The sequence below is a fragment of the Dipodomys merriami genome, unplaced genomic scaffold, assembly GCF_024711535.1.
Source record: "Dipodomys merriami isolate MVZ:Mamm:240054 unplaced genomic scaffold, mDipMer1.0.p SCAF_114, whole genome shotgun sequence".
In the NCBI taxonomy this organism is placed as follows: Eukaryota; Metazoa; Chordata; class Mammalia; order Rodentia; family Heteromyidae; genus Dipodomys; species Dipodomys merriami.
The window spans coordinates 1,993,278-2,019,351 of record NW_027202427.1 but is presented as its reverse complement, the minus strand read 5'-3'; the positions used below and the strand labels follow the sequence as shown (position 1 = coordinate 2,019,351).

At 49.7% G+C, this 26,074-nt stretch overlaps 2 protein-coding genes across 2 annotated transcripts; both read left to right on the top strand.

The window, feature by feature from the left end:
* Positions 1 to 175: 175 nt before the first annotated feature.
* On the top strand, positions 176 to 10,683 carry LOC138822721 (methyl-CpG-binding domain protein 4-like). The gene is made up of 8 exons (XM_070015613.1): positions 176 to 360; positions 769 to 984; positions 1,920 to 2,725; positions 4,862 to 4,936; positions 5,012 to 5,146; positions 6,240 to 6,389; positions 7,664 to 7,767; positions 8,584 to 10,683. Exons 1-8 carry the CDS (start codon positions 287 to 289, stop codon positions 8,659 to 8,661), a joined length of 1,638 nt encoding a protein of 545 aa, XP_069871714.1. The 5' UTR covers positions 176 to 286; the 3' UTR covers positions 8,662 to 10,683.
* Positions 8,190 to 25,701, top strand: LOC138822720 (EF-hand calcium-binding domain-containing protein 12-like). Its single transcript, XM_070015612.1, has 9 exons — positions 8,190 to 8,372; positions 14,018 to 14,466; positions 16,214 to 16,399; positions 17,381 to 17,528; positions 18,781 to 18,977; positions 20,215 to 20,428; positions 22,032 to 22,185; positions 23,774 to 23,830; positions 25,235 to 25,701. Exons 1-9 carry the CDS (start codon positions 8,345 to 8,347, stop codon positions 25,491 to 25,493), a joined length of 1,692 nt encoding a protein of 563 aa, XP_069871713.1. The 5' UTR covers positions 8,190 to 8,344; the 3' UTR covers positions 25,494 to 25,701.
* Positions 25,702 to 26,074: the final 373 nt, after the last annotated feature.

Genomic DNA, 26,074 nt, shown 5'->3' with positions numbered 1-26,074 from the left:
AGGGGCCGAAGCACAAAAAGAGCAGGAGCCCAGAAGCTCATGCTCGATTGGTCGAGGAGGATGGATGGGCGGTGCAACTTCGCAAGGGAGGATCTGATTGGCAGAGCCGTGTAAACGCGGCTTTCGGAGGGGAGCCGCGGTGGTTCTGAGGGGCTCTTCCTGCCTTGGGGCTCAGGTCCGGCTTGGCGCTGTGAACCGGTGTCTTCGTCTAACTCTGCCGGCAGCGGGGCGCGGCGCCTCCCGGCCCCGTGCCGCAGCCGGACGCCACTCTACGGGCACCGCCGGGATGTCGCGTCGGAGCCCGGGGGTCGGCCGAGCCGCCCCGTCAGACCCCTGTGGGGACCGCCTCGGTGATCTCGGGCAAGTTCCTTCCCCTCCCGGGCCTCAGCTTCTCCCCTGTGCCGGGGAAGCGGGCGAGGCCGTGTGGGTCTGGAGGCCTGCGGGTTCTGTCCCCGGGAGCAGCCCTGGGGAGGGGCCGGGGGAGCAGGGGAAGGGGAGGGGGGAGGGGGCTGTGTCTGAGGGTCTGCCTGGATGGGGCGGGGTGGAGGTGGGGGGTCCCTGGGAAGACCAAGCTGATTGCCCTGATTGCTGTCAGAAGTTAGCCCTCCAAACTTCCTTTACGAAATGATATTGCCTCCTTTCTACAAACTTTAAAGCTCCCCCATCGTAATCGGAATATTCCCTTTGGTTCCTGCATTGTGCAGGATTGAAGCTGAATAAAATCAGAGAAAAAGAAATTATGAATGAGTTCGTCACTTGTTTTTCCAGTGAGGAAGTGGAATCGGGAAAAGTGGAAGGAGGTGAAATTCAAGTGACCATAAAGAGCAGCGGTGAGGGCAGCCCCACAGAAAACATCGCTGCCACTCGTTTTGGGGGTACCACAGTGACAGCCAGCCGTCTGTCTGTCCCTTGTGGATGGGAAAGAGTTGTGAAGCAAAGATTGTCTGGGAAAACAGCAGGAAGATTTGATGTATACTTTATCAGGTAAGCAAACAAGGTGGTAAGTAAAGCTAGTACCGGCAAATAATTATTTTCTAGACAGCTAGTAGGAAAGTATAGCAGGAATCTTGGCTTATTATCTTAATAACCATGGTGGAGCCAGGTGCCAGTGGCTCATTTGTAACCCTAGCTGCTCAGGAGGCTGAGATCATGATGCAAGTTCAAAGTCTTCCCAGGCAGGAGAGTCTATGAGATTCTTAACTCTAGTTAACCACCAAAAAGCTGGAAGTAGAGCAGTAGCTCAAGTGGTAGAGTGCCAGCCTTGAATGAAAAAGCTAAGAGATAGCACCCAGGCCTTGAGTTCAATCCCCAGCACCATTACCAAAAACAACTAATCAGTGTTACTGGTTAGTTACAGTAATGGATTTAGGTTCAGTTACATACATTTTGATACTTTCAGTAGTGTGAATGATTAAAGGTACACTTGCCCTTTGATTGTATTTGTAAGTTTTATGCTATCATAGAGGAATCCATTTAAGAAGGCCTCTTACAGTTACTCAGGAGGCAGAGATTTGGAAGTTGGTGGTTCAAGGCCAGCCTAGAAAGTCTTAGGCCTTCATTTGCAGCAGTAAGTGCAATAAGCAGTAAGCACATCTATAATCCCAGATACACCAAAGGAGGACCGTAGATAGGAGGATCAAAGTCCAATGCCAGTGCAAGGCAAAAATGAGACCTTATTCCAAATATATCTAATGCAAAAAAGTACTAAGGTGTGGCTCACATGGTGTAGAGCCTGCCCAGCAAGCACAATGTCCTGAGTTCAAGTCCTAGTACCAGTAGGTAAATGCTTTTTTTAATCACTTTTTAAACGTCCAAATGGCAAACATCTGTAGCAACCTGTGGAAATTATTAGTTAGAAATTTGAAATGTGGATCCATTCTTTTTTAAAGTCTCACATTTTCTTTAACATCATTTTTCAGCCCACAAGGACAGAAGTTCCGATCCAGAAAGTCACTTGCTAATTACCTTCACAAAAATGGAGAGACTTCTCTTAAACCAGAAGCTTTTGATTTTACTGTACTGTCTAAAAGAGTCATCAAGTCAGAACATAAAGACTTCAGCCTTGCAGCTCTGACTGCCCAGCTACAAAAGGAAAGTGATGCTTCAAACCAGAACCTCAGGACACGAAGCAGGAGGAAAAGAAATGCTTCTTGTGCTGGTTCAGAGTTGCAAGGTAGCAGAACACTATCAACCTCTAACCCCATCCCTTTGCTCTTGAAAGAAAATGAAGTTGTTCATGAGGTTAAGGTCAGGAAGTCCAAAAGAAAGGTGACTATGTTGAAAGAAATTCCAGTTAAGAAAACCAAAAAACAGCGCAGGAAGTGTCTGCCCGGTTCTGTTCAAAGTAAGAGAAAAACAGGATCTGTACCTAATCAAACAGGTGCTGAAAATGAGCCTGTTGCACAAGAAAGTCAACCTGACTGCATTTCAGACAGCAGAGCGAGCGACCAGCCCCTCAGTGTGACCAGTGAAGAAAGGAGCCTTGTAAAAGAGACATCTCTGAGTTCGGGATCAGATTCTCATTTTGAACAAATCACTTCTGGCATCACAAACCAATCATGTCCAACCGCAGAAGCAGATGACAAGACACGTGAAGAGATCAGAACAGAGGTAGCCGATGGGGACAGGAAGCATCATTTGCATACTGACGTTTTAAAATGTGGTTCTGAAATGTGCAACTGCTCTCAGGCCAAGAATGACTTTATTTCTGAGAAAATGTTCCAAGGTATTCTGAACATTTTGGCGCTGTTAAATGTGGGGGTTCACACTCCCAGGTCTTGGGTTTCATGCCTGTCCATGGTTATGGCAGATTCGTTCTCCCAGTTGATCCTAAAACTGTCTCTGATCATGGCACAGAGAGGCCCAGCTGGTCACTGTCAGGATCTGCCACTGTCTCCCTGGAGCAACAGCTGGGGCTTGCCTCAGGCCTCTCTCTCCCCAGCCTTTCCCCAGACAGCAGTCTTAATGTATTAAGGGAAATTGAAAGGCTTCCCTTGTGAAAAATGTGGAGAAAGTTCTTTTTCTGTAGGACTGACCAAGAATAGTGTGTCTTCACACTCCTCCTGTTGCTTAGTCCTGACGTGTGACTTCATTTAATTTCGTATCTATCACAGTCATTTGTATCTTCTATTATCACATAATGCTTTGCTAACAGGCCTAAGAGCTCTAAATAATTCAAAGGAGTAATCATGTAGTTCATGTATTATTTGTAATATGCTCTTAATACAGATTCCAGGCTTAGCAATTTTGCCTTTATAATACCTCAGTGAATAATTGATTTTAAAAAAAGGAGACCTTTTGGGCAGCTCTATATTAGTCATTCATTATGCCATTATGATATAATGAATAACTCTTATAAAGAATAGTAATTTTACTTAAAACCCTTTGGGGAAATTGCCTGGACAAAATTGGTAGAAACAGGAGGTTAGACTTAATTCCTGCGCTCAGTCTTACCCTAATTTTAAGACCTTTCTGTGCCTAGAATCTACCTTTAATAAAAAATGGCCACATGTCCCTAGCAAATGTATAAGAATTCTTCAAGTCTGTTCTAGGTTTTGGAACTTCTTAAAGAAAGCATTTATGTAGATTTATTGCTGATGTAATGGATGAATTAAATATTTAGAGCATCCTTTGGTGACTAAGATGGAAATACTCTGTTCATCCTGTACTTACAGAAGTCTAGTTCTCTGTGCAAGATGAAGTGCCCTGCCTATTTCTCACTCCCCCATTGGCCTCACCAGAAAGGGAGGCAGCGAGTGCTTAGTTACAGGAATCCATGGACCAGGATTCCAAGACCTTTGTTGGGCTTTACTTAAGCAAACTCGAATGGCAAATGGCACTGGCTATTAGGATTCTTGTACTCTCAACCCAGCATCATTTGGGGACATTGTTTAATTTCTGTCTTAGTTTCTCTGTAAAATGGAGGTAGTAACTCACTAGTCCCATTTTCACGTTAAGAATATTGTAAAGTGAAGCTGTGCATGGTGGAGCATGCCTGTAATCCCAGGATTTAGGGGACAAAGGCAGGAGAATCATGAATTCAGTGTAGCCTAGGCTACATTGCAAGACAGTGTCTCAAAAAAAAGAAAAAAAGTATTGTAAGATAAGAAGTGAAAATAGGGGCTGGGAAGGTGGCTCAGTGGTAGAGCGCTTGCCTTTCATGCATGAAGCCCTGGGTTCAATTCCTCAGCACCACATAAGCAAAAAGAAAAAAGCCGGAAGTGGCGCTGTGGCTCAAGTGGTAGAGTGCTAGCCTTGAGCTGAAGAGCTGAGGGACAACGCCCAGGCCCAGAGTCCAGGCCCCATGACTGGACCCCAAAAAAAAAAAAAAAAAGTTAAAATAATGGCTTCACACTATATAAATGCAAGGTATTTTTAGCTGGCATTCAAATTCATAGCATGTGGCTGAAACAAGCACTAAATAGGACAACCAGAAAACGGGCTAAGTGACACTGTTTCCCTTCGTTCAGGGGGCGCTCCAGTCCAGAGCTTAGCTTTTGTTGCAGCTTCTGCTTTGTAACCATTACGTTGCTAAGTATTTACACATTCAGTGCAGAGATTTTGGAAAGTTTATAACATAAAAGTTACCACTCACCAACAACTATTATACTGCTTTGGTCTGTTTCATGTATATGCTATATGTGTGCATATACATACATAGATTTTTTTTTAACTTGGCCTCATATGTAGGATCTCTCTCCTCTTCCTTCCCACCCTCCCTTTCCTTTCTTCCTTTGCTTCCTTCCCTCTGTCTTTCTTGTCCTATGATGCCCAGCCTCCCAAGTGCTGGTCTTAAAAGCGTGTGCCATAACTACCACCATCACCGTAGATTCTGTAAACAGTGCTCACTCTTCCTTTTCAGAAAATGCCATCCCACGGGCACAAATAGAAAAAAGGAAAACAAGCCTGTATTTTTCCAGCAAGTATAACAAAGAAGGTAAGATCCCCAGAGAGAGCATGGGGCTGTCCTTGTCTTGGAAGTACACCTTTCTGATGCTGTGTATCCATTCAGCTCTCAGCCCCCCACGACGCAAAGCCTTTAAGAAATGGACTCCTCCTCGGTCACCTTTTAATCTTGTTCAAGAAACCCTTTTCCATGACCCATGGAAGCTCCTCATTGCGACTATATTTCTCAACCGCACATCAGGTTTGTGGATTATTTTCACTTGTGCCTTAGAGACTAGAGAGGAGAAAGAATCAGACTGAGTTGTTTTAGAGACCTGGGTTCAAGGTCTATTTCAAGTCTGTGATATTGGCTAAGCTTTCCTCTCAGCTCTCAAACTCTTCACCTATAAGAAAGGCTACATGCCAAGCGCTAGTGGCTCACGCCTGTCATCCTAGCTACTCAGGAGGCTGAGATCTGAGGATTGAGGTACAAAGCCAGCCCAGGCAAGAAAGTCTGTGAGACTCTTATTTCCAGTAAACTACCAAAAAAGCTGGAAGTGGAGCTGTGTCTCAAGTGGTACAGTGCTAGACAAAAGGCTATCCCAAGTCCTTATGATCATTAGGGGGCAGATTGACACTTTCTTCCTACTTGCAGACTAGTTTTGATAATCAGTGAAAATTAACATTCCTATGCCCCCTGTGAGCATTTCTTTTTCATTGTATATACCTTGTGTTCTGAGAGAGGACTGTGTATGGGTCAGTACTGGGACTTGCACTCCAGGCCTTGCATTCTCCTTTGCTCATGGCTGGTACTCTACTATTTGAACCATGTTTCTAGTTCCATATCTCATGTTCTAAATTACTAGTGACCTGATTATTTAAAGCTAATTCTGTGCAAGACCAGTTTTAGTGTAACTTGCCTATTAACCAGATGAATTTGCATTGCAGTTATTTGACTTTGAAAGTGCTGGTTCAAAGAAATGGTTTCTTGTCCATGATTGAACAAATAAAACTTCTTATGAAAAGTTCTAGATGAAGCTGGGCGCTGGTGGCTCACACCTGTAATCCTAGCTACTCAGGAGCTAAGATCTGAGGATTGAGGTTCAAAGCCAGCCCAGACAAAAAAGTCCCCATGAGACTCTTATCTTCAATTAACTACTCAAAAACTGGAAGTGGCGCTGTGGCTCAAGTGGTAGAAAGCTATCCTTGAGCACAAAGAGGTTCAGGAAGAGTGCCAGGCCATGAGTTCAAGCCCCACAACCGACAACAACAAAACAATGTTAGACAAGAAACTGCCTGAGCAGGAAACCAGCCCTCCTGGAGGCTGATAATAACAGGCTGTTTGCACTCCCCAGGCAAAATGGCAATTCCTGTGCTCTGGGAGTTTCTAGAGAAGTACCCCTCAGCTGATGTCGCAAGAGCTGCAGACTGGAGAGACGTGTCAGAACTTCTTCGGCCTCTCGGTCTCTACGATCTCCGTGCAAAAACCATTATCAAGTTCTCAGGTACGGTTCTCTGCTCCCAAAGGGGGAAAATGGTGCCTACTTAATGAAAGCCACATCTTTTTTTTTTTTTTTTTTAAGTTTTAGTAAGAATTTAGTTCAGGCTAGGAATGTAGCTTACTGGTAGAGTGCTTGCCTAGCATGCATGAGGCCCTGGGTTTTCTGGGGGGTTTTTTGTTTGTTTTTTGTTTTTTTGGGGTCCGGTCGTGGGGCCTGGACCTGGGCGCTGTCCCTCAGCTCTTCAGCTCAAGGCTAGCGCTCTACCACTTGAGCCACAGCGCCACTTCCGGCTTTTTTCTTTTTGCTTATGTGGTGCTGAGGAATCAAACCCAGGGCCTTAGGCATGCAAGGCAAGCACTCTACCACTGAGCCACCTTTCCAGCCTGAGGGCTTAGGTTTGATTTCCCAGTACCACATAAACAGAAAAAGCCTTAAGTAGAGCTGTGGCTCAAGTGGTAGAATGCTAGCCTTGAGCAAAAGCAGCTCAGGGACAGGGCCCAGGCCCTGAGTTCAAAAGCCCCAGGACTGACAAAGAGAAAAAAAAAAAATTTAGTATTAACAGACTTAGAGAGAAATAGAAAAGAGGAACATCACATTTTCAGCTCCCCATGCAGGAAATGGGAGTTAAAGACTCTGAGCCACACCTTAAATTTTTAATTCCTCTATGCTACATTAATAGAAATCATTCAGCTCAAGAAAGAAAGATATATTTTGTTTGTTTGTTTGCCAGTACTGGCGCTTGAACTCAGGGCCTGGGCACTATCCCATAGATTTTTTGATCAAGGATAGCACTCTACCTCTTGAGCTATACAGCTCCACTTCCAATTTTTTGGTGGGTAATTGGAAATGTTGGGGCTGACTTCCAACTGAGATCCTCAGCTCTCCTGAGTAGCTAGCATTACAGACTTGAGCACCAAAACCCTGCATGATGAAGGCATTTTTAAACTGTCTACCTACCTAATAGTAACTCCTTTATATGACTATCTAAAGAAAATAAAAATATATTTTAAAACAAAAGCTGTCTACTTGCCCCAAACCTCAATTTCCCATTGACACAGCTCTGGGTCTATTTAGGCAGAATTCAGAAGCCATTGCCTCTGTTCAGTTAGCACAAAGGGGTTAGGGAGAAGCAGGTGATGAGGGTGTTGTGAGTCTCAGCAGGAAGAACCATCGCTCGAGGGATGTTTGGAAGGCACCTGTCCTGCCCTGTCCTCTCCCCCTCCTGCCTCCACCACCCCCTGTTGAGAACCTCCCGTGCGGGGTGTTGTGTTCTTCAGATGAGTATCTGACAAAGCAGTGGAAGTATCCCATCGAGCTCCACGGCATCGGGAAATATGGCAATGACTCTTACCGGATCTTTTGTGTCAATGAGTGGAAGCAGGTAAGGCCCACCTCTAGCCCCTGACATATCCCACACATAAGTCTGGGACAAACTAAGTCCACCACGACAGCTGAGACCACTTATTGAACACAAGTCTTGCCATCCCTGCTCTAGCAGCAGCCGGTGGTGTAGTGGATCCTCGGACACTCCCAGGTTCACAGAGACAATTTGCTGTGGTCTCAGACTGACCCTTAGCATTTGTCACCCGTGGCTCTGCTCCTGTCTTCCCCAGTCTCTAAGCCTGGAGTGGTTTTTCTCCTGTCAAAAGGACACCACGAAAGGGAAGCAGGCGTGTTTGAGCTTGTTGGGGTTTCTCCCAGCGTCTCACTCTGTGGTAGCACCACAGCTACCCATTCAGCTGTGTGTACCCAGCACACCCTGGGGCACCCTGCTGGCTAGCTGGCAGTTGGCAGGTAGCCTGGTACAAGGCCGTCAGCTTGTGACGGCCCTCAGCATTCAGCCATGCTCGGGCTGACCTGCCCCTGTTCCACCAGAGTAATCCATTGTGACTTAAGCAGCTCATTTAACCTCTTGGCCCAGAACCTTCTATAGAAAATGGAATGTTAAGGCTTAACTCATGTTCTCACCGTCCATTGCAGATCTGGGTCAGTTCTGAATTGAGGAATATTTTGTAACTGTACAGGATTGCCTTCACGTAAAGTACAATTTTAAACACTGGTGAACACTGCTAGGTTGAAGGGTATTATATATTTCAGGTGTATAGTATAAAGTCCTGTTCCTCACCAAACTTTTAAAATGTATTTATGACTAATTTACATGAGGTCTCTGTCTTCTAATGTGTTCTGTTTCTTCCAGGTACACCCTGAAGACCACAAATTAAATAAATATCATGACTGGCTTTGGGAAAATCATGAAAAATTAAGTCTGTCTTGAGCCCTTTGAAGTCTTTTTAACTTGTCTTTTATGCATGGCTTTGTAGTTGTTTTTAAGAGCTCCAAGCTATTCAATGAGCTGTTTATCCAGACATACAGGTTCTAACGCTGTGTGTTTCCATGGGTGGATCTTTATTGCTGAAGATTCTAGAACATATTTTGAGATTTAAATTTTCTTTTGGCAACACTGGAGTTTGAGCTCAAGACCTCACCCTTGCTAGCTAGGCTGGCACTCATCCTTTGAGCCATGTCTTTAGCTGGGCTTTTTGTTGGTTATTTTGGAGATGGAGTCTAGTGAGAACTTTTCTGCCTGGGCTGGCCTCAAACCAAAATCCTCTGGATCCCCGCTTCCTTAGTAGCTAGGATACAGGTGTGAGATACCAGTGCCCAGCTCAAGATTCGTTTTTCATAAATTATTATGAAATAATAATTTTAAAACTAGAGGCTGGGAAGGTGGCTCAGTGGTAGAGTGCTTGCCTCGCATGCATGAGGGCCTGGGTTCGATTCCTCAGCACCACATAAGCAGAAAAAGCTGGAAGTGGCGCTGTGGCTCAAGTGGTAGAGTGCTTGCCTTGAGCTGAAGAGCTGAGAGACAGCACCCAGGCCCAGAGTTCAGGCCCCACGACCGACAAAAAAAATAATAATTTTGAAACTATGACTTTTCTAGTAATGAAATGTGAACAGGGAAATGCTTTTATAAACTACCAGTAGTACAGAGTGAGTAAATGTCACCGCTGCTAGAAGACAGATCAGACTTTCTGTTCATAAACTATTACTTTATGTAATTGTTAAGTGAACAGTCAGAAAGTTTGCATTTTATTGTAGTTTCATAATATTATAGTTCAGATACGATACATTTATGCTAGACAGAAATCACTAAACAAAAAGATCCTAACTTATTAAGTTATGTGTTACCAATTGCCATTTTAAGGTGTTATTAGAAAATTAAATTATACCTTCTCCCCAAGGCAAACATCCACTCATAATGCCCAATCTCGTTTCCATTTAACAAAATATGTTCTAGAACATTCAGCATCAATGGTCCAGTGAGCACATTAAGAAAATATACCCTGGGGCTGGGAAGGTGGCTCAGTGGTAGAGCGCTTGCCTTGCATGCCTGAGGCCCTGGGTTCGATTCCTCAGCACCACATAAACAAAAAGAAAAAAGCCAGAAGTGGCGCTGTGGCTCAAGTGGTAGAGCGCTAGCCTTGAGCTGAAGAGCTGAGGGACAGCGCCCAGGCCCAGAGTTCAGGCTCCACGACTGGACCCAAAAAAAAAAAAAAAAGAAAAAGAAAATATACCCTGAGCAGGGCTGGTTGGAAGGGAGGCTCAAGCAACAGAGCACTTGCTTAGGAAGTGCATGTTCAAATCCCAGTACCAATTCTAGTTGAACTAATTAGAATCCCTGTATCTAGAATGGTGGCTGGTTATGCTTAACATAGCTCTTAAAAACTGAAGCACAAAGTAATAAAAGGTTTTACAGTGTGATAGTGAACAATTAATAAAAAAATATATACCTTACAAAAAGCTTACTTAAAAAATAGTATTTCTTTGGCATCATGTTTTCTTTTTTCTTTTTTTAATTTTGTTGGTGGTGGTGGTTGTGGTGCTTGAACTCAGGGCCTGGGCACTGTCCCTGAGCTGCTTTGGCTCAAGGCTAGCGCTTTACTACTAGAGCCACAGCGCCACTTGCTAGCATCATGTATTCTTGATTCCACACCGGATCTTTAAATTGTAGATGTGACCCCAGCTTCTTCCTTGTGATAATGTGAATGTCTACTTATGGCTCCACTTGAGCTCAGCTATGCCCTTGACCTTGACTTCCTTGGTGAGATGCTTGTCTCATCTTCCAGTTAAAGAATAGGATCTTTTTTGTTTTACGCCATTTTATGACAGGTATCAGTACTAAAGCATTTACCTTAGAACAAGCTCCCCAAACAAAACAAAATTCTAAATTAATTGTCCTAATTTCTAATTACCATTGTAAGGCTTAACTTGGAAACTAAGTTGACTGAATAAAGGAAAAATGAATCAGTTGTTTGGGAAATTGCCTTTTTGTAGATTGGTATTTGAACAGAACCAGATGCAGTATGATGCAGGCTAGTTAGTTCCCTTTGGTGAGCAAGTGTCAGTTTGGGAGGAGGGAGGGATTTAGATCGGAAAACAGGAACACTGGCCCCCGCCTCCCCTCCCCAGACAAACGCTGGCTTTGTAATAACCCCTCACATTTTCATCTAGTGCAGAGCCCTGTGCTGGGGAGGGGTACAAAGATGAGCACCTCCTGGAAGAGAGAATGGCACACAAGTGACAAGCGAAGTAAAAAGGGTGAGGTGTCAGGAAGCACCCACCGCGCATGGCAGCTGTAAAAGCTCAGAGGCTCTCTGAAGCCCTGGCCAATACAGGTTGGACACTAAGAATCTGATATAAATGATCGTTGGATGGCAGGACCCCCCTCCATCAAGAGTGGGGACGTGGGGGGTGCGGGGGGGCAGAGCAGTGCAGGTCTCAACCCGGCTGCTTAGGTTCCAGGCCTGGCCCTTCCCCCTCTGCCGCAGGTGAGGATGCGTGACCTGCATCGGTTCCCTCATCTCCAGATGGAATAGCGTAGCCTGGCTAACATCGCCATTCTAAGTTCCTACGCAGCAGTGCTGAAATAATGCCTGCCTTCAAGATATGTTAAGGTGGCTCCAGGGCACCGTGTGGTGGCCTCAAGTTGTTACTGCATCTTACTAAAGGGGCAACTGCGGAAGTGGTGCTGTGGCTCAAGTGGTAAAGTGCTAGCTTTGAGCTGAAGAGTTGAGGGACAGCGCCCAGGCCAGAGTTCAAGACCCACGACCAACAAAAAAAAGGGGGGGGGTAACTGCTGGGCTGGGAAGGTGGCTCAGTGGTAGAGTGCTTGCCTTGCATGCCTGAGGCCCTGGGTTCGATTCCTCAGCACCACATAAGCAGGAAAAAAAAGCCGGAAGTGGCGCTGTGGCTCAAGTGATAGAGTGCTAGCCTTGAGCTGAAGAGCTGAGGGACAGCGCCCAGGCCCAGAGTTCAGGCCCCATGACCGGACCCCCCCCCAAAAAAGGGGGGGTAACTGCTTTGTGAGGTTTTTGTGTTTTGTTGGTTTTGGGGGTTTGTTTTTTGTTGTCATTTCTTGAGGCAGTCTTGCCATGTAGCCCAGGCTGGCCTAGAACTCAACGTCCTCCTGCTTCAGCCTCTTGAATGCTAGGATTGTAGTCCTGTGCTCTGTACTATGCCTGTGTATCTGTGCGCGTGTGTGTGTGCGTGTGCGTGTGCGTGTGTGCGTGTGTGCGTATGTGCGCACGCGCATATGCACGTGCTGTTACTGAAACTTGAGCTCAGGGCCTTGTGCTCTTATTTGGCTTTTTCACTCCAATTTAAATGCTCTACCACTTGAGCCACTCCTCCCCTTCTGATGTTTTTCTGGTTAATTGGAAATAAGAGTCTCACAAACTTTTCTGTCCCAGTTGGCTTCAAACCACAGTCCTCAGAACTGAGCCTGCAGAGGCTCGACTACAGGTGTGAGTGACACCTGGGTGCGTAACTTTAGTGAGATGAGATTCACAAATCATAAAATTCAACATTTTAGAGCCAGGGAGTAGCTCAGTGGTAGAGCACTTGCCCAGCCTGCACAAAGCTGGGGTTCCATCCCCAGCAATTCAGGGTTTTTTGTGCATGTACATCGTTGTGCAACCATTACCACTGATTCCTGATCATACCTATCAGCCCCCAAAGAAACCCCAGGCCTGCCAGCAGTTCATCGTAACCCACTGTACCCATTCGTCCTACCTTGGTAATCTTTCTGTGTGTAGATTTGCCTGTTCTGGGCACTTTGTAGAAATAGAACCAATCACATGTAGCTGCCTTTAGTTTCTTGAGCAGCATGTAGCTGCTCTAGTTTCTTCCATTTTGCATGCACATTGTCACAGGTATCGTGAGAATAGACCGTGTTCTCTTCCTTGAAGGACATCTCAAGAGTTTATTAATGCACTGGTTCTTGGGTGCTGAAATTCTCTTGTCAGATGGGACAAAGCATACTAAATGCCCTACCTCTATTTGTGACTTGCTTGCCTTCTTAAAACCCTCTTGTGTGTGCAGGGCCTGTTCTTTGGATGAGAAAGCTGAGGCCTAATGATTGGTTGATGTGCTGAGATCTTACAGTTTATGGGGGGGAAATGGGATTGGTCAGTCCATCGATTGACTGATTGCTTTTATTTCCAATTTGGGACCCCTGGGCATGAATGTGTGGGCAAAAAGCAAAGTGTCTGGGATCCTGGTCCCCCCTGCCAGCCCTTCCCTCTATCCCCACCTCCTCCCAGCACGTGGCTGCGCTCAGCCAATCATCCTGGTGTCCATAGCCATGGCCACAGATCGCTTCGCTCTGCAAGTTAAGTGCCTAAAGCAAAGCTTGGAGCTACGTGTCACAGATGCTCCCATGGTGCGTTACACACACACACACACACACACACACACACACACACACACACACACACACACTCTCACACTCACACACACACACACACACACACACACACACACACACACACACACACACACACTTCCAGAACCCGGCCACGGACCATGCCTGTGAAATGACTGCAGTCTGCCCTTGGTTCTGCTGGACAGGTTGAGGGCAACGCCTGCCAGGCACCAAGCTGCAGAAGGAGAAATTGGGGATCACACTGCACATCTCCCCTGAGGTGAGGGCAGGTGATGCACCTTTGGAGGAGTGGGCCTGGTTGCTATCTTGGAGCTCCTGTGCCTGGAGCCCTCCGCTCCACTCTGCCACTTTCTCCAAACACGAGTGGGCTCCACACTGAAGACACATGGGAACTTGAGTCTCCAAGTTTCTGTCGGCAGTCTGCCAGGTGCCAGGGACTTGGCAAAGTGCTCCAGCTTCAGAGGTGAATCCCTTTGACTCTGTCACTGTCAAAGGGATAATAACAGAATAAGAAATGGTGAGTGGCATCTGGGGGTCCTGCTTTTGTGAATCCTAGCTGCTAGGAGGTAGGAGGCAGGAGCATCAGTGATTAAGACCAATCAGCTCTCAACCACTGTCTCGGCACCGTGGGGGAAGCTATCGTAACCACAATGGAATGTGAAAATAGGAGGCGTGAGGTCCAGGCTGGCCCTGGGCAGCTGGCCCTGGAGGCTGGAGGTGAAGGGGATTCCACGTGAGAAAGTGCGTGAAGCCCTCAGCTTGGCACACGTGGGTACAGGTCCCGCAATGACGTGATGTTCCTCGTTTCATTACTGCCAGTTCATCATGGAGCCTCACATCAGATGCTAAGACATCTTTCCTTCCTGACTTTCCAGTCCTCTTCACCACCTCTCCCTCTTCTCCCCAGGGTTCTACCAGCCCGATGCTTTGGAAGACGAGGATGAGTCTCGCAAGAGCCCCACCTTCAACCCTGAGCGGGTCACTGCGCACTGCTTCCAGCAGTTCAAGCGGAAGGACTTCCACCTGCCACGGAGCCGCCGGAGGATCATCATCCTGCCGCCCAAGAAAGGCTGGACGCCCAGCGGTCCCCCGGCCCAGCCCTCCTCTCCCCCACAGCCCCTCTCCAGCTACAAAACCTTGGAACCTGAAGATATCCAGGAGCAGCCAGTGGACAGGGCGACCTGGCTCAGCCAGAGGTTGAAGCTACGGAAACAGCTGGAGTCGATGGGCAACGTGAAGCGGTGGTTGGATGGAAAGGCTGAGGTCACGCCTTCAGAGAGCAAGATCTTACAGGACATCCAGGAGCTGCGCAACGCCCGGATCATGAGACACTTGAACCGACTCAGGACCGCCATGGTGAGCAGCCCTGCTGGCCGGATGAAGATGCTCAAAGTCTTGGGGGTCTGTTGTCCCTCGGGTGACACAGGACAGGGCTGGTCTACCCATTTCACAGAAGGAACGATAGGAGTCTCCGGCCTAGCTGTGCGTCTGAAGACTTGGGCTAGACAGGAAAAGCAGATTCCAAGCCGGGTTACCCACATGGCTATTCTGGAGACCCCAAGGCCTCCCCTAGGTGCACAGCGGGGGCGGGGGTGGGGGAGGGGGAGGGGGAATCCTCAGGCAGACTCAGAGTCAGCACCAGCTCCTTTGCCTCGGCCACATTTCCTTGCTGTACAAAATACTTGAAACTCCCGGTACAGGTCAAGCTGGGATAAGAGGTCAAATGACTTATTTAAACACATTTATGATCTCTGGGCTTCAGCTTCCTCACCTATAAAATGAGGAGAAGACAGGTGTATTTTTTTAGTGTATGTCTGTAGTACTCGCTACTCAAGAGGCTGAGTAGGGAGGGTCCTGAGCTCCAGGATAGCAGTATAGAAGATCCTGTCTTAAAAACAGATAAATAAGCCAGGGGCTGGTGGCTAGCTACTCAGGAGGCTGATATCTGAGGATCGTGGTTCAAAGCCAGCCCCAGCAGTAAAGTCCATGAGACTCTTATCTCCAATGAACCACCTGAAAACCGGAAGTGGCACTGTGGCTCAAGTGGTAGAGTGCTGGCCTTGGGCAAAAGAGCTCAGGGCCAGTGCCCAGGCCAACAAAAATAAATAAATACTAAAACTAATACTAAAGTAAACTAATCATTGTGCCTTTCTCCTGGGGTCACTGTGATGTTGAAATAAATTACACCAAGTGCCTTGGCTACTGCTGAGCATATGGGAAATATTCATACAGTGACCAACATTTTTACCATTATTACAGTCTCACTGGTGCCCAGAACCCTTCAGACCAGTACCCTGTCATCCTTGCCAAAACCCCACAGCACATTGTCTATGGGCTTGGCCAGAAGCCCAGCCCTACTACTGTGTGTTCCGTGACCTTAGGCAGGTGGCTTCACCTTTCTGTCCCTGATTCTTCATGTATAAGTAGACCAGCCCTTATTTCCCAGCATCCTTTATTCTAGCAGCCAACAATTCCTGTGTCCCTGCCCAGGGCCTGGGGCCTTGAGCAGTATAAGGACAGGAGATGGGAAGTGTGGCCACAGAAGACACGATCTTACACATGGGGTTCGTGCAGAAGCAGGGGGCAGACACATCAGAATGTGACAGGAAGGTTTCCTGCAGGCCCCGCACAGAGGCAGATCCCATCCACGGGGGCACAGAGCAGCAGCACGCTGCGGGCAGGGAGGCCTGGGTAAACTTCCAGTCTACACCATGGCCGGGAAGCATTCAGAATTGGAGGCTGAGTTGGGCCCAGGTAAGTACGAAAAAGGAAAGGACATCAGTCAGGAAGTCCAGGAGGAGCAGAGGCCAAGAGACAGCTCTGCCTGGCGCCAGCAGGGGTGCACATTTGGATTACGGAAGGACACACTGAGGTTTCGGCCTCAGCATCTGAGCCTCTCGCTTCTGAAGAGAGAAACCAAGGCCAGAAGCAGCGACTTCTTGAGTTGTGCAGCAAAAGCCAGTTGTCTCCACCCATCGGGTGCACTCTGCCTTCAGCCTGGCGTTCCCTTCACAGCCGCCCTGCTGCTCTCCAACGCTGAAAGGCTGCCACCTACTGGCTGCCTGCCTTGACTTCCTCCCTACTCCCCTTTCTCCTCTTCCAGAAAAGACCTATGCGAGTCGCGCACCACCCAGTGCCCAAGCTCCGGCTGCCCAAGCCCTCCTCCCTGTCAGTCCTGTACTCCTTCCTGCGCAATCACAAGATCAAGATTGGGGAGATATTTGAGAACTCGGACCACAGCGAGAGCCGGAAGATCTCCAGGGAGGAGTTCATTATGACACTGAAGGCAGTAAGCTCCCTTCCCAGGTTCTGATCCACTAAAAGACAGACACGGGGATCAGGCCATCCGCTTTACATCAGTAGAGACAGACGAGAAGTAGTAGGGTAAGGACCATGGTCAAACCAGATCTTTAGCCCACGTCTGCATCATCTGACCTTAGAAGACCTGTAGGGCTGGGGTACAGTGCAGTAGTAGGCGGGGCCTGGCTCACATAGGCCCTGGGTTCCATGCTCAGAGCCAGGGAGCAGGGGAAAGGCTATATGAGTGGAAGGCCTGAAGAGCCAACCTCAAAACAACCCAGCTATGGAAAGAATCTTCAAAACTGAGCCCAGGCTGGGAATGTGGCTCGGTGGTAGAGTGCTTGCCTAGCATGCGTGAAACCCCAGAATCTATTCCTCGCTACTACATAAACAGAAAAAGCCATAAGCAGTGCTGTTGCTCAAGTGAGAGTGCTAGCTCAGGAACAATGCTCAGGTCCTGAGTTCAAGCCCAGGACTGGAAAAACAAAAAACACAAGAACTGACCCCATAGAGAGATGGGCTTTTAGTTCCACTTCTAGAGCCTTCTAGAGCTTCTCCAGCTGGCACTGGCATTTGAATCCTGTGTGAGCCTTCTCACTCAGTATCTCTGTGCAATGCCCAAGATGCTACATTTTCAATAAGCTCCTACTGGTACCAGGGGTACTGGTCCTATTTTACTGGTGAATTAATACTGACAATTGACTATAAGTAAATAAAAGTAAAAATGCAATCTGTCCAGGTACCAGCAGTTCATGCCTGTAATCCTAGCTACTTGGGAGGCTGAGATCTGAGGATTGCAGTTAGAAGCCAGCCAGGGCAGGAAAGTCTGTGAGATTATTTCCAATTAACTACCAAGAAGCCAGGAGTGGGATGGGAACGCAGCTTGGTGGTAGAGTGCTTGCCTAGCATGCATGAAGCCCCGTTTGGATGGGAGCTGGGCTGGCTATGGTGGCCTCTCTCCTCTCCTCAGATCGGTGTCGGCCTGAAGACCCAGGAGGTAGAAGACTTGGTAGTCTACCTCAGCTCTCTTGGGAAACAGAATGCCATCACCACAGACATCTTGAACAGCACCTACAGGCAGTGGCTCACAAGCCAGCCGAAGTTATTGAAGGCCCAGAGTGCGTGTTCTACCACCTAGGGCCTTGCCCCTGTGGCAGTCCTAAGTGTGTGCTCCTATTCTGGTTGGCTATCTGTTAGCCAACACTGGCTTTTCCAGACCCACAGATCAACTTAGAAGCAGATAGTTTCTCAAGGACTCAGCTACCCTTGTGTCCATGTAAAGGCAAATGAGAGCCGGGTCCCAGTGGCTCACGCCTATAATCCTAGCTACTCAGGTGGTGGAGACAGAGGATCATGGTTTCAAGCCAGCACCGGCAGAAAAGTCTGTGAGACTCCATCTCAATGGAAAAATGCTGGGTGTGGCTTATGTACCTGTTAGTCTAGGCATGTGCCTGGGCAGGAAGCAAGACACTATCTCAAGAATAACCAGGGCAAAAGAGGGTTGGAGATATGGATCAGAGGTAAGGGTGTCTATCTGGCAGACATGAAGATCTGAGTTCAAAACTCCAGTAAAATACACACACACACACACACACACACACACACACACACACACACACACACACACACACAGAGCTAAACCAGGCATAGTAGCACACATCTATGATCCCAGTACTGGGGGGGCTGAAGGACTGCACACTGTGTACTTTGATCATTTTCATTCCCTAACCCCACCCTCTTCAACTTGCTTAAAAAAAATTTAAGTTTTTTTAACCATACTAGAGTTTGAACTCAAGTCAGGTGCTCTGCCACTGAGCCGTGCCTACAGACCTGCTTTTTGCTGGTTTCAAGACAGGTCTTGCTTCCTGTCTGGACATCCCGTGGTAGCTGGGATGACAGGCACATGTTGTCAAACCCAGCTCCTTCCCATTGTGATGGCCTCTCTAACCACGATAGCTTAGGAAGACAGGCACGTACCACTGCATCCAGCTATAAATAGAGAAAGGATATAAACTTTTCTACCCAAGCTAGCCTCCAACCGCAGTCCTCCCTTTTTTCAGCCTCCAAATTTGTTAGGATTTCCAGGGTGGCTGTAGTAGGGTCTAAGTGTTCCCACCTGCCTGTCCTTGCCGGCATTTGTCCTTGATGTCTCGCAGATTTGGATTTCATCTTAGCTCCACCGAAGGTGGGAAGGTGGAGGCAATCTGGCCAACATTTGGCCAAGGTTCTATTTGCCACTTAGTGGAGGCTGAGAATGGCAGCTGGGGTCGTGGGGATGGAGGGCAGCGCTCGGGGCCCCCTCAGAACCAGCTGGGTAGCGTGGACTCACTGTGGCCAGGCGCCCTCCCTCACTCCTCCCTCTAACTCTAGTTCTGGACTTGCCTGTGTGCAAAGCTTCCCCAAAGAGGCCTGCCAAGAAGTCCGTGATGGTCTCACACCATGAGCCCCCTAAGATGGACCTGCTGCAGGTGCCCAAGATTGACACAAGGGTGGAGTTCCGGCCTCTGACGCTGGAGGAGATGGAGGACGTGGGCAAGCGCTACCGGGAGCGGAGGCGGCGCCGAAAGGTACCTCAGCCTGTGGGGGGGGGGGGGGGATGGCGATGGCGGGGCGGGGGGGTGTGTGTGGCAGAAGACAGGGAATTCCCTCTGCCACTCTTGTCACTGCCCGCGGGGACCAGGGCTAGCTCCCCATCACAGCCCCAGTGGAAGGGCCTGGCTTCAGAATCCAAGGAATTTGTGACCAAAGTGAATCCAGAGGTTTCAGACCCCACACCCAAAGTCCAGCAGCTGGACGTGTCAGCCTGCCGCTTGTCCCTACGTGCCAAACGAGGGACATGGCGAAGGGCAGAGAAAGATTTATTGCCTCTCCTCCTCCCCGTGGGCATGCTGGAGGAACAGTCGTCAGCTCTCTTTGGAGTACAGACATTTGTTTTAGGTTACATGGGGAAAGCTGGGGCTAGGGGTGGGAAGGTACGTCACACAGTCCCCGCCTCTCCTGGGCCCAAGGTGACCGCGGAGTGGCCGCAGACACACACAGAATAGAGGGGGTGCGGTGTGTTTCTTCTATCTTGAGTTAGGGTCAGTGCTCCTCAGCAGAAGCAGCTTTTAAGCACGTTACAGAAGAAAAGGCCAACCTCGAAAAGTAGTTCATCCAGTAAATAACGCCTGTAATCCTAGTGCCTGGGAAAAGATGAAAGAATCCAGCCAGGCACCCGAGCCTCCTGCCTACAAGCTTAGCTACTCAGGAGGCTGCAATCAGAGGATGAAGGTTCAAAACCAGCCTGGGCAGACAAGTCCAATAGGTTTATCTCCAATGAGCCAGCAAAAAGCTGGAGGTGGAGGTGTGGCTCAAGTGGTAGAGCACCAACCTTGAGTGAAAAGCTAAGGGACAGTGCCCTGGCCATGAGTTCAGCCCCACGACCAACAAAGAGAGAGAGAGAGAGAGAGAGAGAGAGACAGAGAGAGAGAGAGAGAGAGAGAGAGAGAGAGAGAGAGAGAGAGAGGGAGGGAGAGAGGGAGAGAGGGAGGGAGCCAGTGAGCATGAATACAAAGTCATTCCCAGCAGGACACCCTGGCGTGCGGCCCCTGCTGCACAATCGCATGCGCACACAGAGCACGGACGCGCACACGGCCACAGCACTGCCCATCTGAGGCGCCCTTTTAGGGTAACAGAAACCATTGACTGTGGGACCTGAGCTGTAGCCCCATTGTACCTGCTCTGCCCCAGCCCCTCCTGGCGCCTCTGGCAGCCAGGCGAAGTGATGGACTGATGGACAAGCCCCCCTTCCCCACGCTCCCCCAGATCCCCATCCCCTCCATCCAGTACTCGGAGTGCTGCCGCCTGGTGCGCTGCGGGAAGAAGCAGTTTGATGAGCACTGCCTGCCGTCCACCATATCCGGGGACATGAAGGAGTTCATCAGCAAGGCCCGCAGGGACGCCTTCCTTGTCTACCTGGAGTGCTGGAAGGAGTGCGAGGCCCACGGCCTCCCCCTGACGGAGGACATCCTCATGAGAGGTGAGCGCCTCCACTGGCCCTCAGCCAGGCTCCCCCAGACACGACAGACAGACAGACAGACAGACAGCCCAGACGCTGGGAGGATGGAGGGCAAGCGCAGCCTCCCCTCCCCCCTTCCTCCTCCTCTCCTCCTCCTCTCCCCTCTCCTCCTCCCCTCCTCCTCCTCCTTCTCTTCCCCCTCCTCCTCCTCCTCTTCCTCCTCCTCCTCCTCCTCTTCCTCCTCCTCCTCCTCCTCCCCTCCTGCTCCTCCTCCTCTTCCCCCTCCTCCTCCTCCTCTTCCCCCTCCTCCTCCTCCTCTTCCCCCTCCTCCTCCTCCTCTTCCCCCTCCTCCTCCTCCTCTTCCTCCTCCTCCTCCTTCTCTTCCTCCTCTTCCCCCTCCTCCTCCTCCTCCTCCTGCTCCCTCCTCCTCCTCCTCCTCCTGCTCCCTCTTCTCTTCCTCCTCATCCTCTTCCCCCTCCTCCTCCTCCTCCTCCTGCTCCCTCTTCTCTTCCTTATCCTCTTCCTCCTCCTCCTTCTCCTCTTCTTCTTCCTTTTCCTTTGCCTCCTTCTTTTCCTTCTTCTTCCTTTTCTGAGGCTTCAACTCAGAGGCTGGGTGCTGTTCCTGAGCTTTTTCTCTCAAGGGTAGGCTAGCACATTCTATCACTTGAGACACAGCTCCACCTCCAGCTTGTTTGGTAGTTAATTGGAGGTAAGAGTCTCACAGACTCTCCTGTCCAGGCTGGCTCTGAACCAGAATCCTGAGATCTCAGCCTCCAGAGTCACTAGGATCACAGGCGTGAGCCACTGGTATCCAGACTCAATCATTTCTTTAAAAACATAAAAATTAATATCCCCCTTAGCTTGAGTTGGTTACTACTGATATTTTAATAAACATCTCCTCATAAATCTATTTTTTTTCTTTTCTATTTTCTTTTTTTTTTTTTTTTGTCGGTTATGGGGCTTAAACTGTGGGTCTGGGCGCTGTCCCTCAGCTCTTCAGCTCAAGGCGAGCGCTCTACCACTTGAGCTACAGCGCCACTTCCGGTTTTCTGGTGGTTTATATCTCCAATAAAGAGTTTCACGGACTTTCCTGCCTGGGCTGGCTTTGAACCGTGATCCTCAGATCTCAGCCTCCTGAGTAGCTAGGATGACAGACGTGAGCCACCGGTGCCGGGCACAAATCTATTTTTTGTATGTAAAATTACTTATTATTTTAACAATGTACATTAAATGTGTAAACATTTAAAAATCAGGCATGTCCCTCCCTGCCTTCACCTATACAGCCTCCTGTGCCCCACATAAGCAATAGTATCAAAACTTGGAGCACAGCCAGGCGCTGGTGGCGCACACCTGTAACCCTAGCTATCTCAGGATCACTGTTCAAAGCCAGCTTGTGCAGGAAAGTCCATGAGACTCTTATCTCCAGTTATCTAGCAAAAAGCCAGAAGTGAAGGTGTGGCTCAAGGGATAGAGTGCCAGCCTTGAGTGAAAAAGCCAAGTGAGAATGTGAGGCCCTGATTCAAACCCCAGCGCTGGGCTGGCACACATGTGCTCGGCACGTGCGCGCTCAAAGCCTTGAGATCTTGGGTAACAAGTGTGCTGGTTTCTCTCCTGCCACTCCCAGCGCTGCTGTACCCCGGAGACAAGATCGTTTACCAGGATGAGCAAGTGATCCCCATCCGGCAGCCTGGAGGATACTACAAAGACTGGCTCCTCCACCCTCTGAGTGCGGCTGTCCTCAAGGCCCAGAACCTCTGCAAGGCCAAGAGGATGGACAAGCTGAGTTTCTGGGCTGCGGGCTCCCCGCCCCTGGCCTCCCCGCCCCTGGCCTCCCCGCCCCTGGCCTCCCCGCCCGCCCCTCGCTGTCCCTTCCGGCTGCAGACACTGACGCTGGCAGCCACTGGGTGTCGCGTGTTTCCCGGCCTGCCGCTTTGGATCGGCTGGTCGCTAGTGTCACCTTGGATGCCGGCCTTAGGACCAGGCATACCCCGGGTGACCACACCCTGCACCTCCGCAGGCCCCAGTGAGCGCCATCCTGAGGCCCCCACAGGGGCGCTGCGGAGGACAGCGGGGCCGTCCTGCCTCTGCTGGAGGAAACACTGCCCTGGGCCTTCCCCTGACCCTTGGCCAACCCAAGTCTTCTTTAAAAACTGTGGCCCCCTGTGGTGTGGCAGGCCTGCACCTGCGGGCAGAGTGACTGCTGACTGTGGATGGGAGGCCAAGGTGGCGGCTGGGTGGAGGGAAGCCCCGGGCCTGCCCAGCGCTTGCGACCACTGCCAGCTGCCCGGGGCGGTGTGGCAGAAGGCTCTGTGGAGACAGACAAGCCTTTTGCTTAACGCACCTCATACCCGCCGCCGCCGCCGCTGCCGTGAGCTCGGTGTCTTCATGGATGCGGGTTCCTCACGCGCGTGCGCAGTGGGGTGGAGCACAGACAGCACTGGTCAGGTCAGGGAGTGCGTCCATGGGGCTACTCTGCCCTGGTCCTCAGTGGGCCAGACCTGCTGCCGGTGCCGGCTGTGAAGACCTGAGCTTCAGTGCCAGCCGGCAAGCAGTTAGCACAGAGCCTTTCAGGTCACCTGATGACTGTCTTCCATCCCGAGGGGGTCTGGCACTAATTCCTGAGCTCTGTGAACCCAGGAAGTGGTTAGGGACCTGGGAAAGGGATCTTTGCCTGCGCTTGGCCAGCTGTAGCTCCAAGGGGGAAAGGTCTCCTCGCTCTAGGAAGGACATTGGCTCTCTCTGGCTACCTAAGATTAAGTGGGAGATCCTAAGGCTGTGCTACTCTGGGCAGCTCAGGGATTAGAGCACATGTTTAGTGTGAGTTCCATCCCATGCATCAAAACAGAGCTAAAGAAACACCCCAGAGGGGCTGGGAAGGTGGCTCAGTGGTAGAGCGCTTGCCTAGCATGCATGAAGCCCTGGGTTCCATTCCTCAGCACCACCTAAACAGAAAAAGCCAAAGTGGTGCTATGTCTCAAGGGGTAGAGCACTAGCCTTGAGCTGAAGAGCTTAGGGACAGCGCCTAGGCTCAGAGTTCAGAAAGAGAAAAGAAAGAAAGAAGACTCAGAAACACTCCGGCTCTGTGCTGGTGGCTGGCTACTTCACGGGGTGAGGCTTGGAAGCCAGCGGGGGTGGGGGAGACGTTCCTCAGACCTATCTCCAATTACCTAGCTAGAAGCTGAGGCTGGAAATGTGGCTCAAGTGGTAGAGTGCTAGCTGTAAGCAGAAATCTGAACCAATCAACCAAAGCTTTGACTTCAAGCCCCCCCCCCAATAATGAAAAGAAACCAGTCTCCTATTACCTCCAGTTTCCATTAGCCTAGATTTCCCCCTCTAACAAAATGTCCTCTTTCTCTTCTCCATTAGGAAAACACCAAAAACGATGAAGAAAATGGGCTTCAAAGAGTTTGAAGACTTTGCGGGGTTTGTAGCATCTCACCCCATTGGGAAGGAGGCAGGAGGGCAGGCTGGCCTCACTCCAGCTCCAGGGAGGTTCTGTGGGGGCTCCTAGCCCAGCCCCCAGCCAGCACCCAGAGGCCGGCACCAGGCAGGCGCTGCTTGTATGATTCCCAGGAGTGAGATCATGTGACCTCTCAGCATCCCATTTTCCAGAAGTGAAACTGGCAAATGGCCAGCCAGCGAGGCTGGGTCCAGAGGCTAGACTCCACATAGCACAAGAAAATGCTTCTAGAGTTTGGGAGTGGTCAAATCCGAGTTACTCGGAAGGCAGAGATGGAAAGACCCAAGTTCAAGGCTAGCCTAGACAAAAAGTTGGAAATATCCAGTGGGCTTAGGTCAAGGTTTGAAGCCAGCCAAGGCAACAAAGTATATGAGACTTTTCTCCAATTCACCAACAAAATACCAGACTGGAGGTATAGCTCAAGTGGCAGAGTCCAGACATGAGCAAAACAGCCAAGAGGGCCGGGTGCAGTGGCTCCCGCCTGTAATCCTTGCTACTCAAGAGGAGGAGGTCTAAGGATTGCAGTTCAAAGCCAGCCCAGCCAAGGAAGTCCTTAAGACTCTTTTCTCCAGTTAACCACCAGAAGACTGGAAGTGGAGCTGTGGCTCAAAGTGGAAAGAGTTCAGGGAACAGCACTCAGGCCCTGAGTTCAAACTGACAATAAAAGAAGGGGAAAAAAAGCCAAGTGAGAACTCCAGGCCCTGAGACCAAACTCTGGTACACACACACACACACACACACACACACACACACACACACACACACACACACACACACACACACACACACACACACACACACACACACACACACACACACACACACACACAGAGCTGGGCAGAATGGTGGACACCTGGCATTCTAACTATAGCAGGAAGTGTGACTAAGAAAAGTCTTAGTTTAGGCTAGCTCAGACAAAAAAAATCAAGAACCTATCTCAAAAAATAACCAGAGCAAAGGCTAGGAAGGTGGCTCAGTGGTAGAGTGCTTGCCTTGCATGTATGAGGCCCTGGGTTTGAATCCTCAGCACCACATAAACAGAAAAGGCTAGAAGTGGCGCTGTGGCTCAAGTGGTAGAGGAGCTGAAGGACAGTGCCCAAGCTCAGAGTTCAAGTCCCACAACTGACAACAACAACAACAATAATAATAATAACTCCAGAGTCCTGAGTTCAAACTCCAGAGCACACTGAGGCAGGCCATGGGTTTGGGCATTGGAGGCTACTTCTGGGGGTCACACCTGCCCTCACCTGCATCCCCAAGGCCACAGCAGCCTCTCCAGACCTCGGGTCCTCATCAGCGGCCCACTGATCAGCACACAGGGCCCCAGCTGATGTGACCCATCTTCCCTGTGTCTTCTCTCTTTCCAGGAAATTAAAGAAGAGGACCAACCGTCATCAGCTCACCCACCCCAATTCCTTTTGGCCTGGTCATCTGCTAGATAAGCTTCGCCTCTACCTGCCGCTTATGGCCAAGGAAGATGGAAGGCTGGCGATCTTCAGCTGTGTCCAAGAAAAACGTCCCACTTACCCTGCCAGCCACCACTCTGACCGCTGGTGGCCGCTGAAGGACAGAAATTACATTACCTATGGCCATCATGACGCTACGAAGGTATATTTCATCAACTAGAGAGGCTGCTGTACCCCGCCATCCAGGCCAGAGGTGGGGTACCCTACCCCATAATGCTAGACCCATGAGTCAAAGAGTCAGACCACAGAAGTTGTTTTGTGGTTGCTCTGGGGCCAGCTCCCCCTGAGCACCTCCAAAGTGTCTCAATAGATCCAGGGAAGGACACACAGGTTTTCATGGTTTCCCTCTCCTTTCACAATAAACTATGGTGGCATTTTTCTTTTGTGGCTGGTGCGCTGTCTTCCTCGGGGCTCTGGCTGGGGAGCATCGGGGCCTCCTGAACCTATGGAGCTTCAGCAGGCGGTGGCCGGGGACACTGGCAGGGAGTCCTGGGCCCTCCTCTGTAGAATGAGTTGGCATGAGCTCCTTATCCCTGATGACTGAGCCAGGGAGTTACCGCTCTCAAATCTCTTGGGTCTTTAGGAAATGAAGTCAGGATCTCAGGTTCCTAAGCCTTGACTCCGTCAAAACCTTTCCCTTGACAGCATCTTGTGGGTTGCCATTAACAACAGGCTTCCATACTCCATGTCCCATTCTTGAAGTAGAGGGTAGACCTGACAGAGTTCAGGTCCCAACCCTTC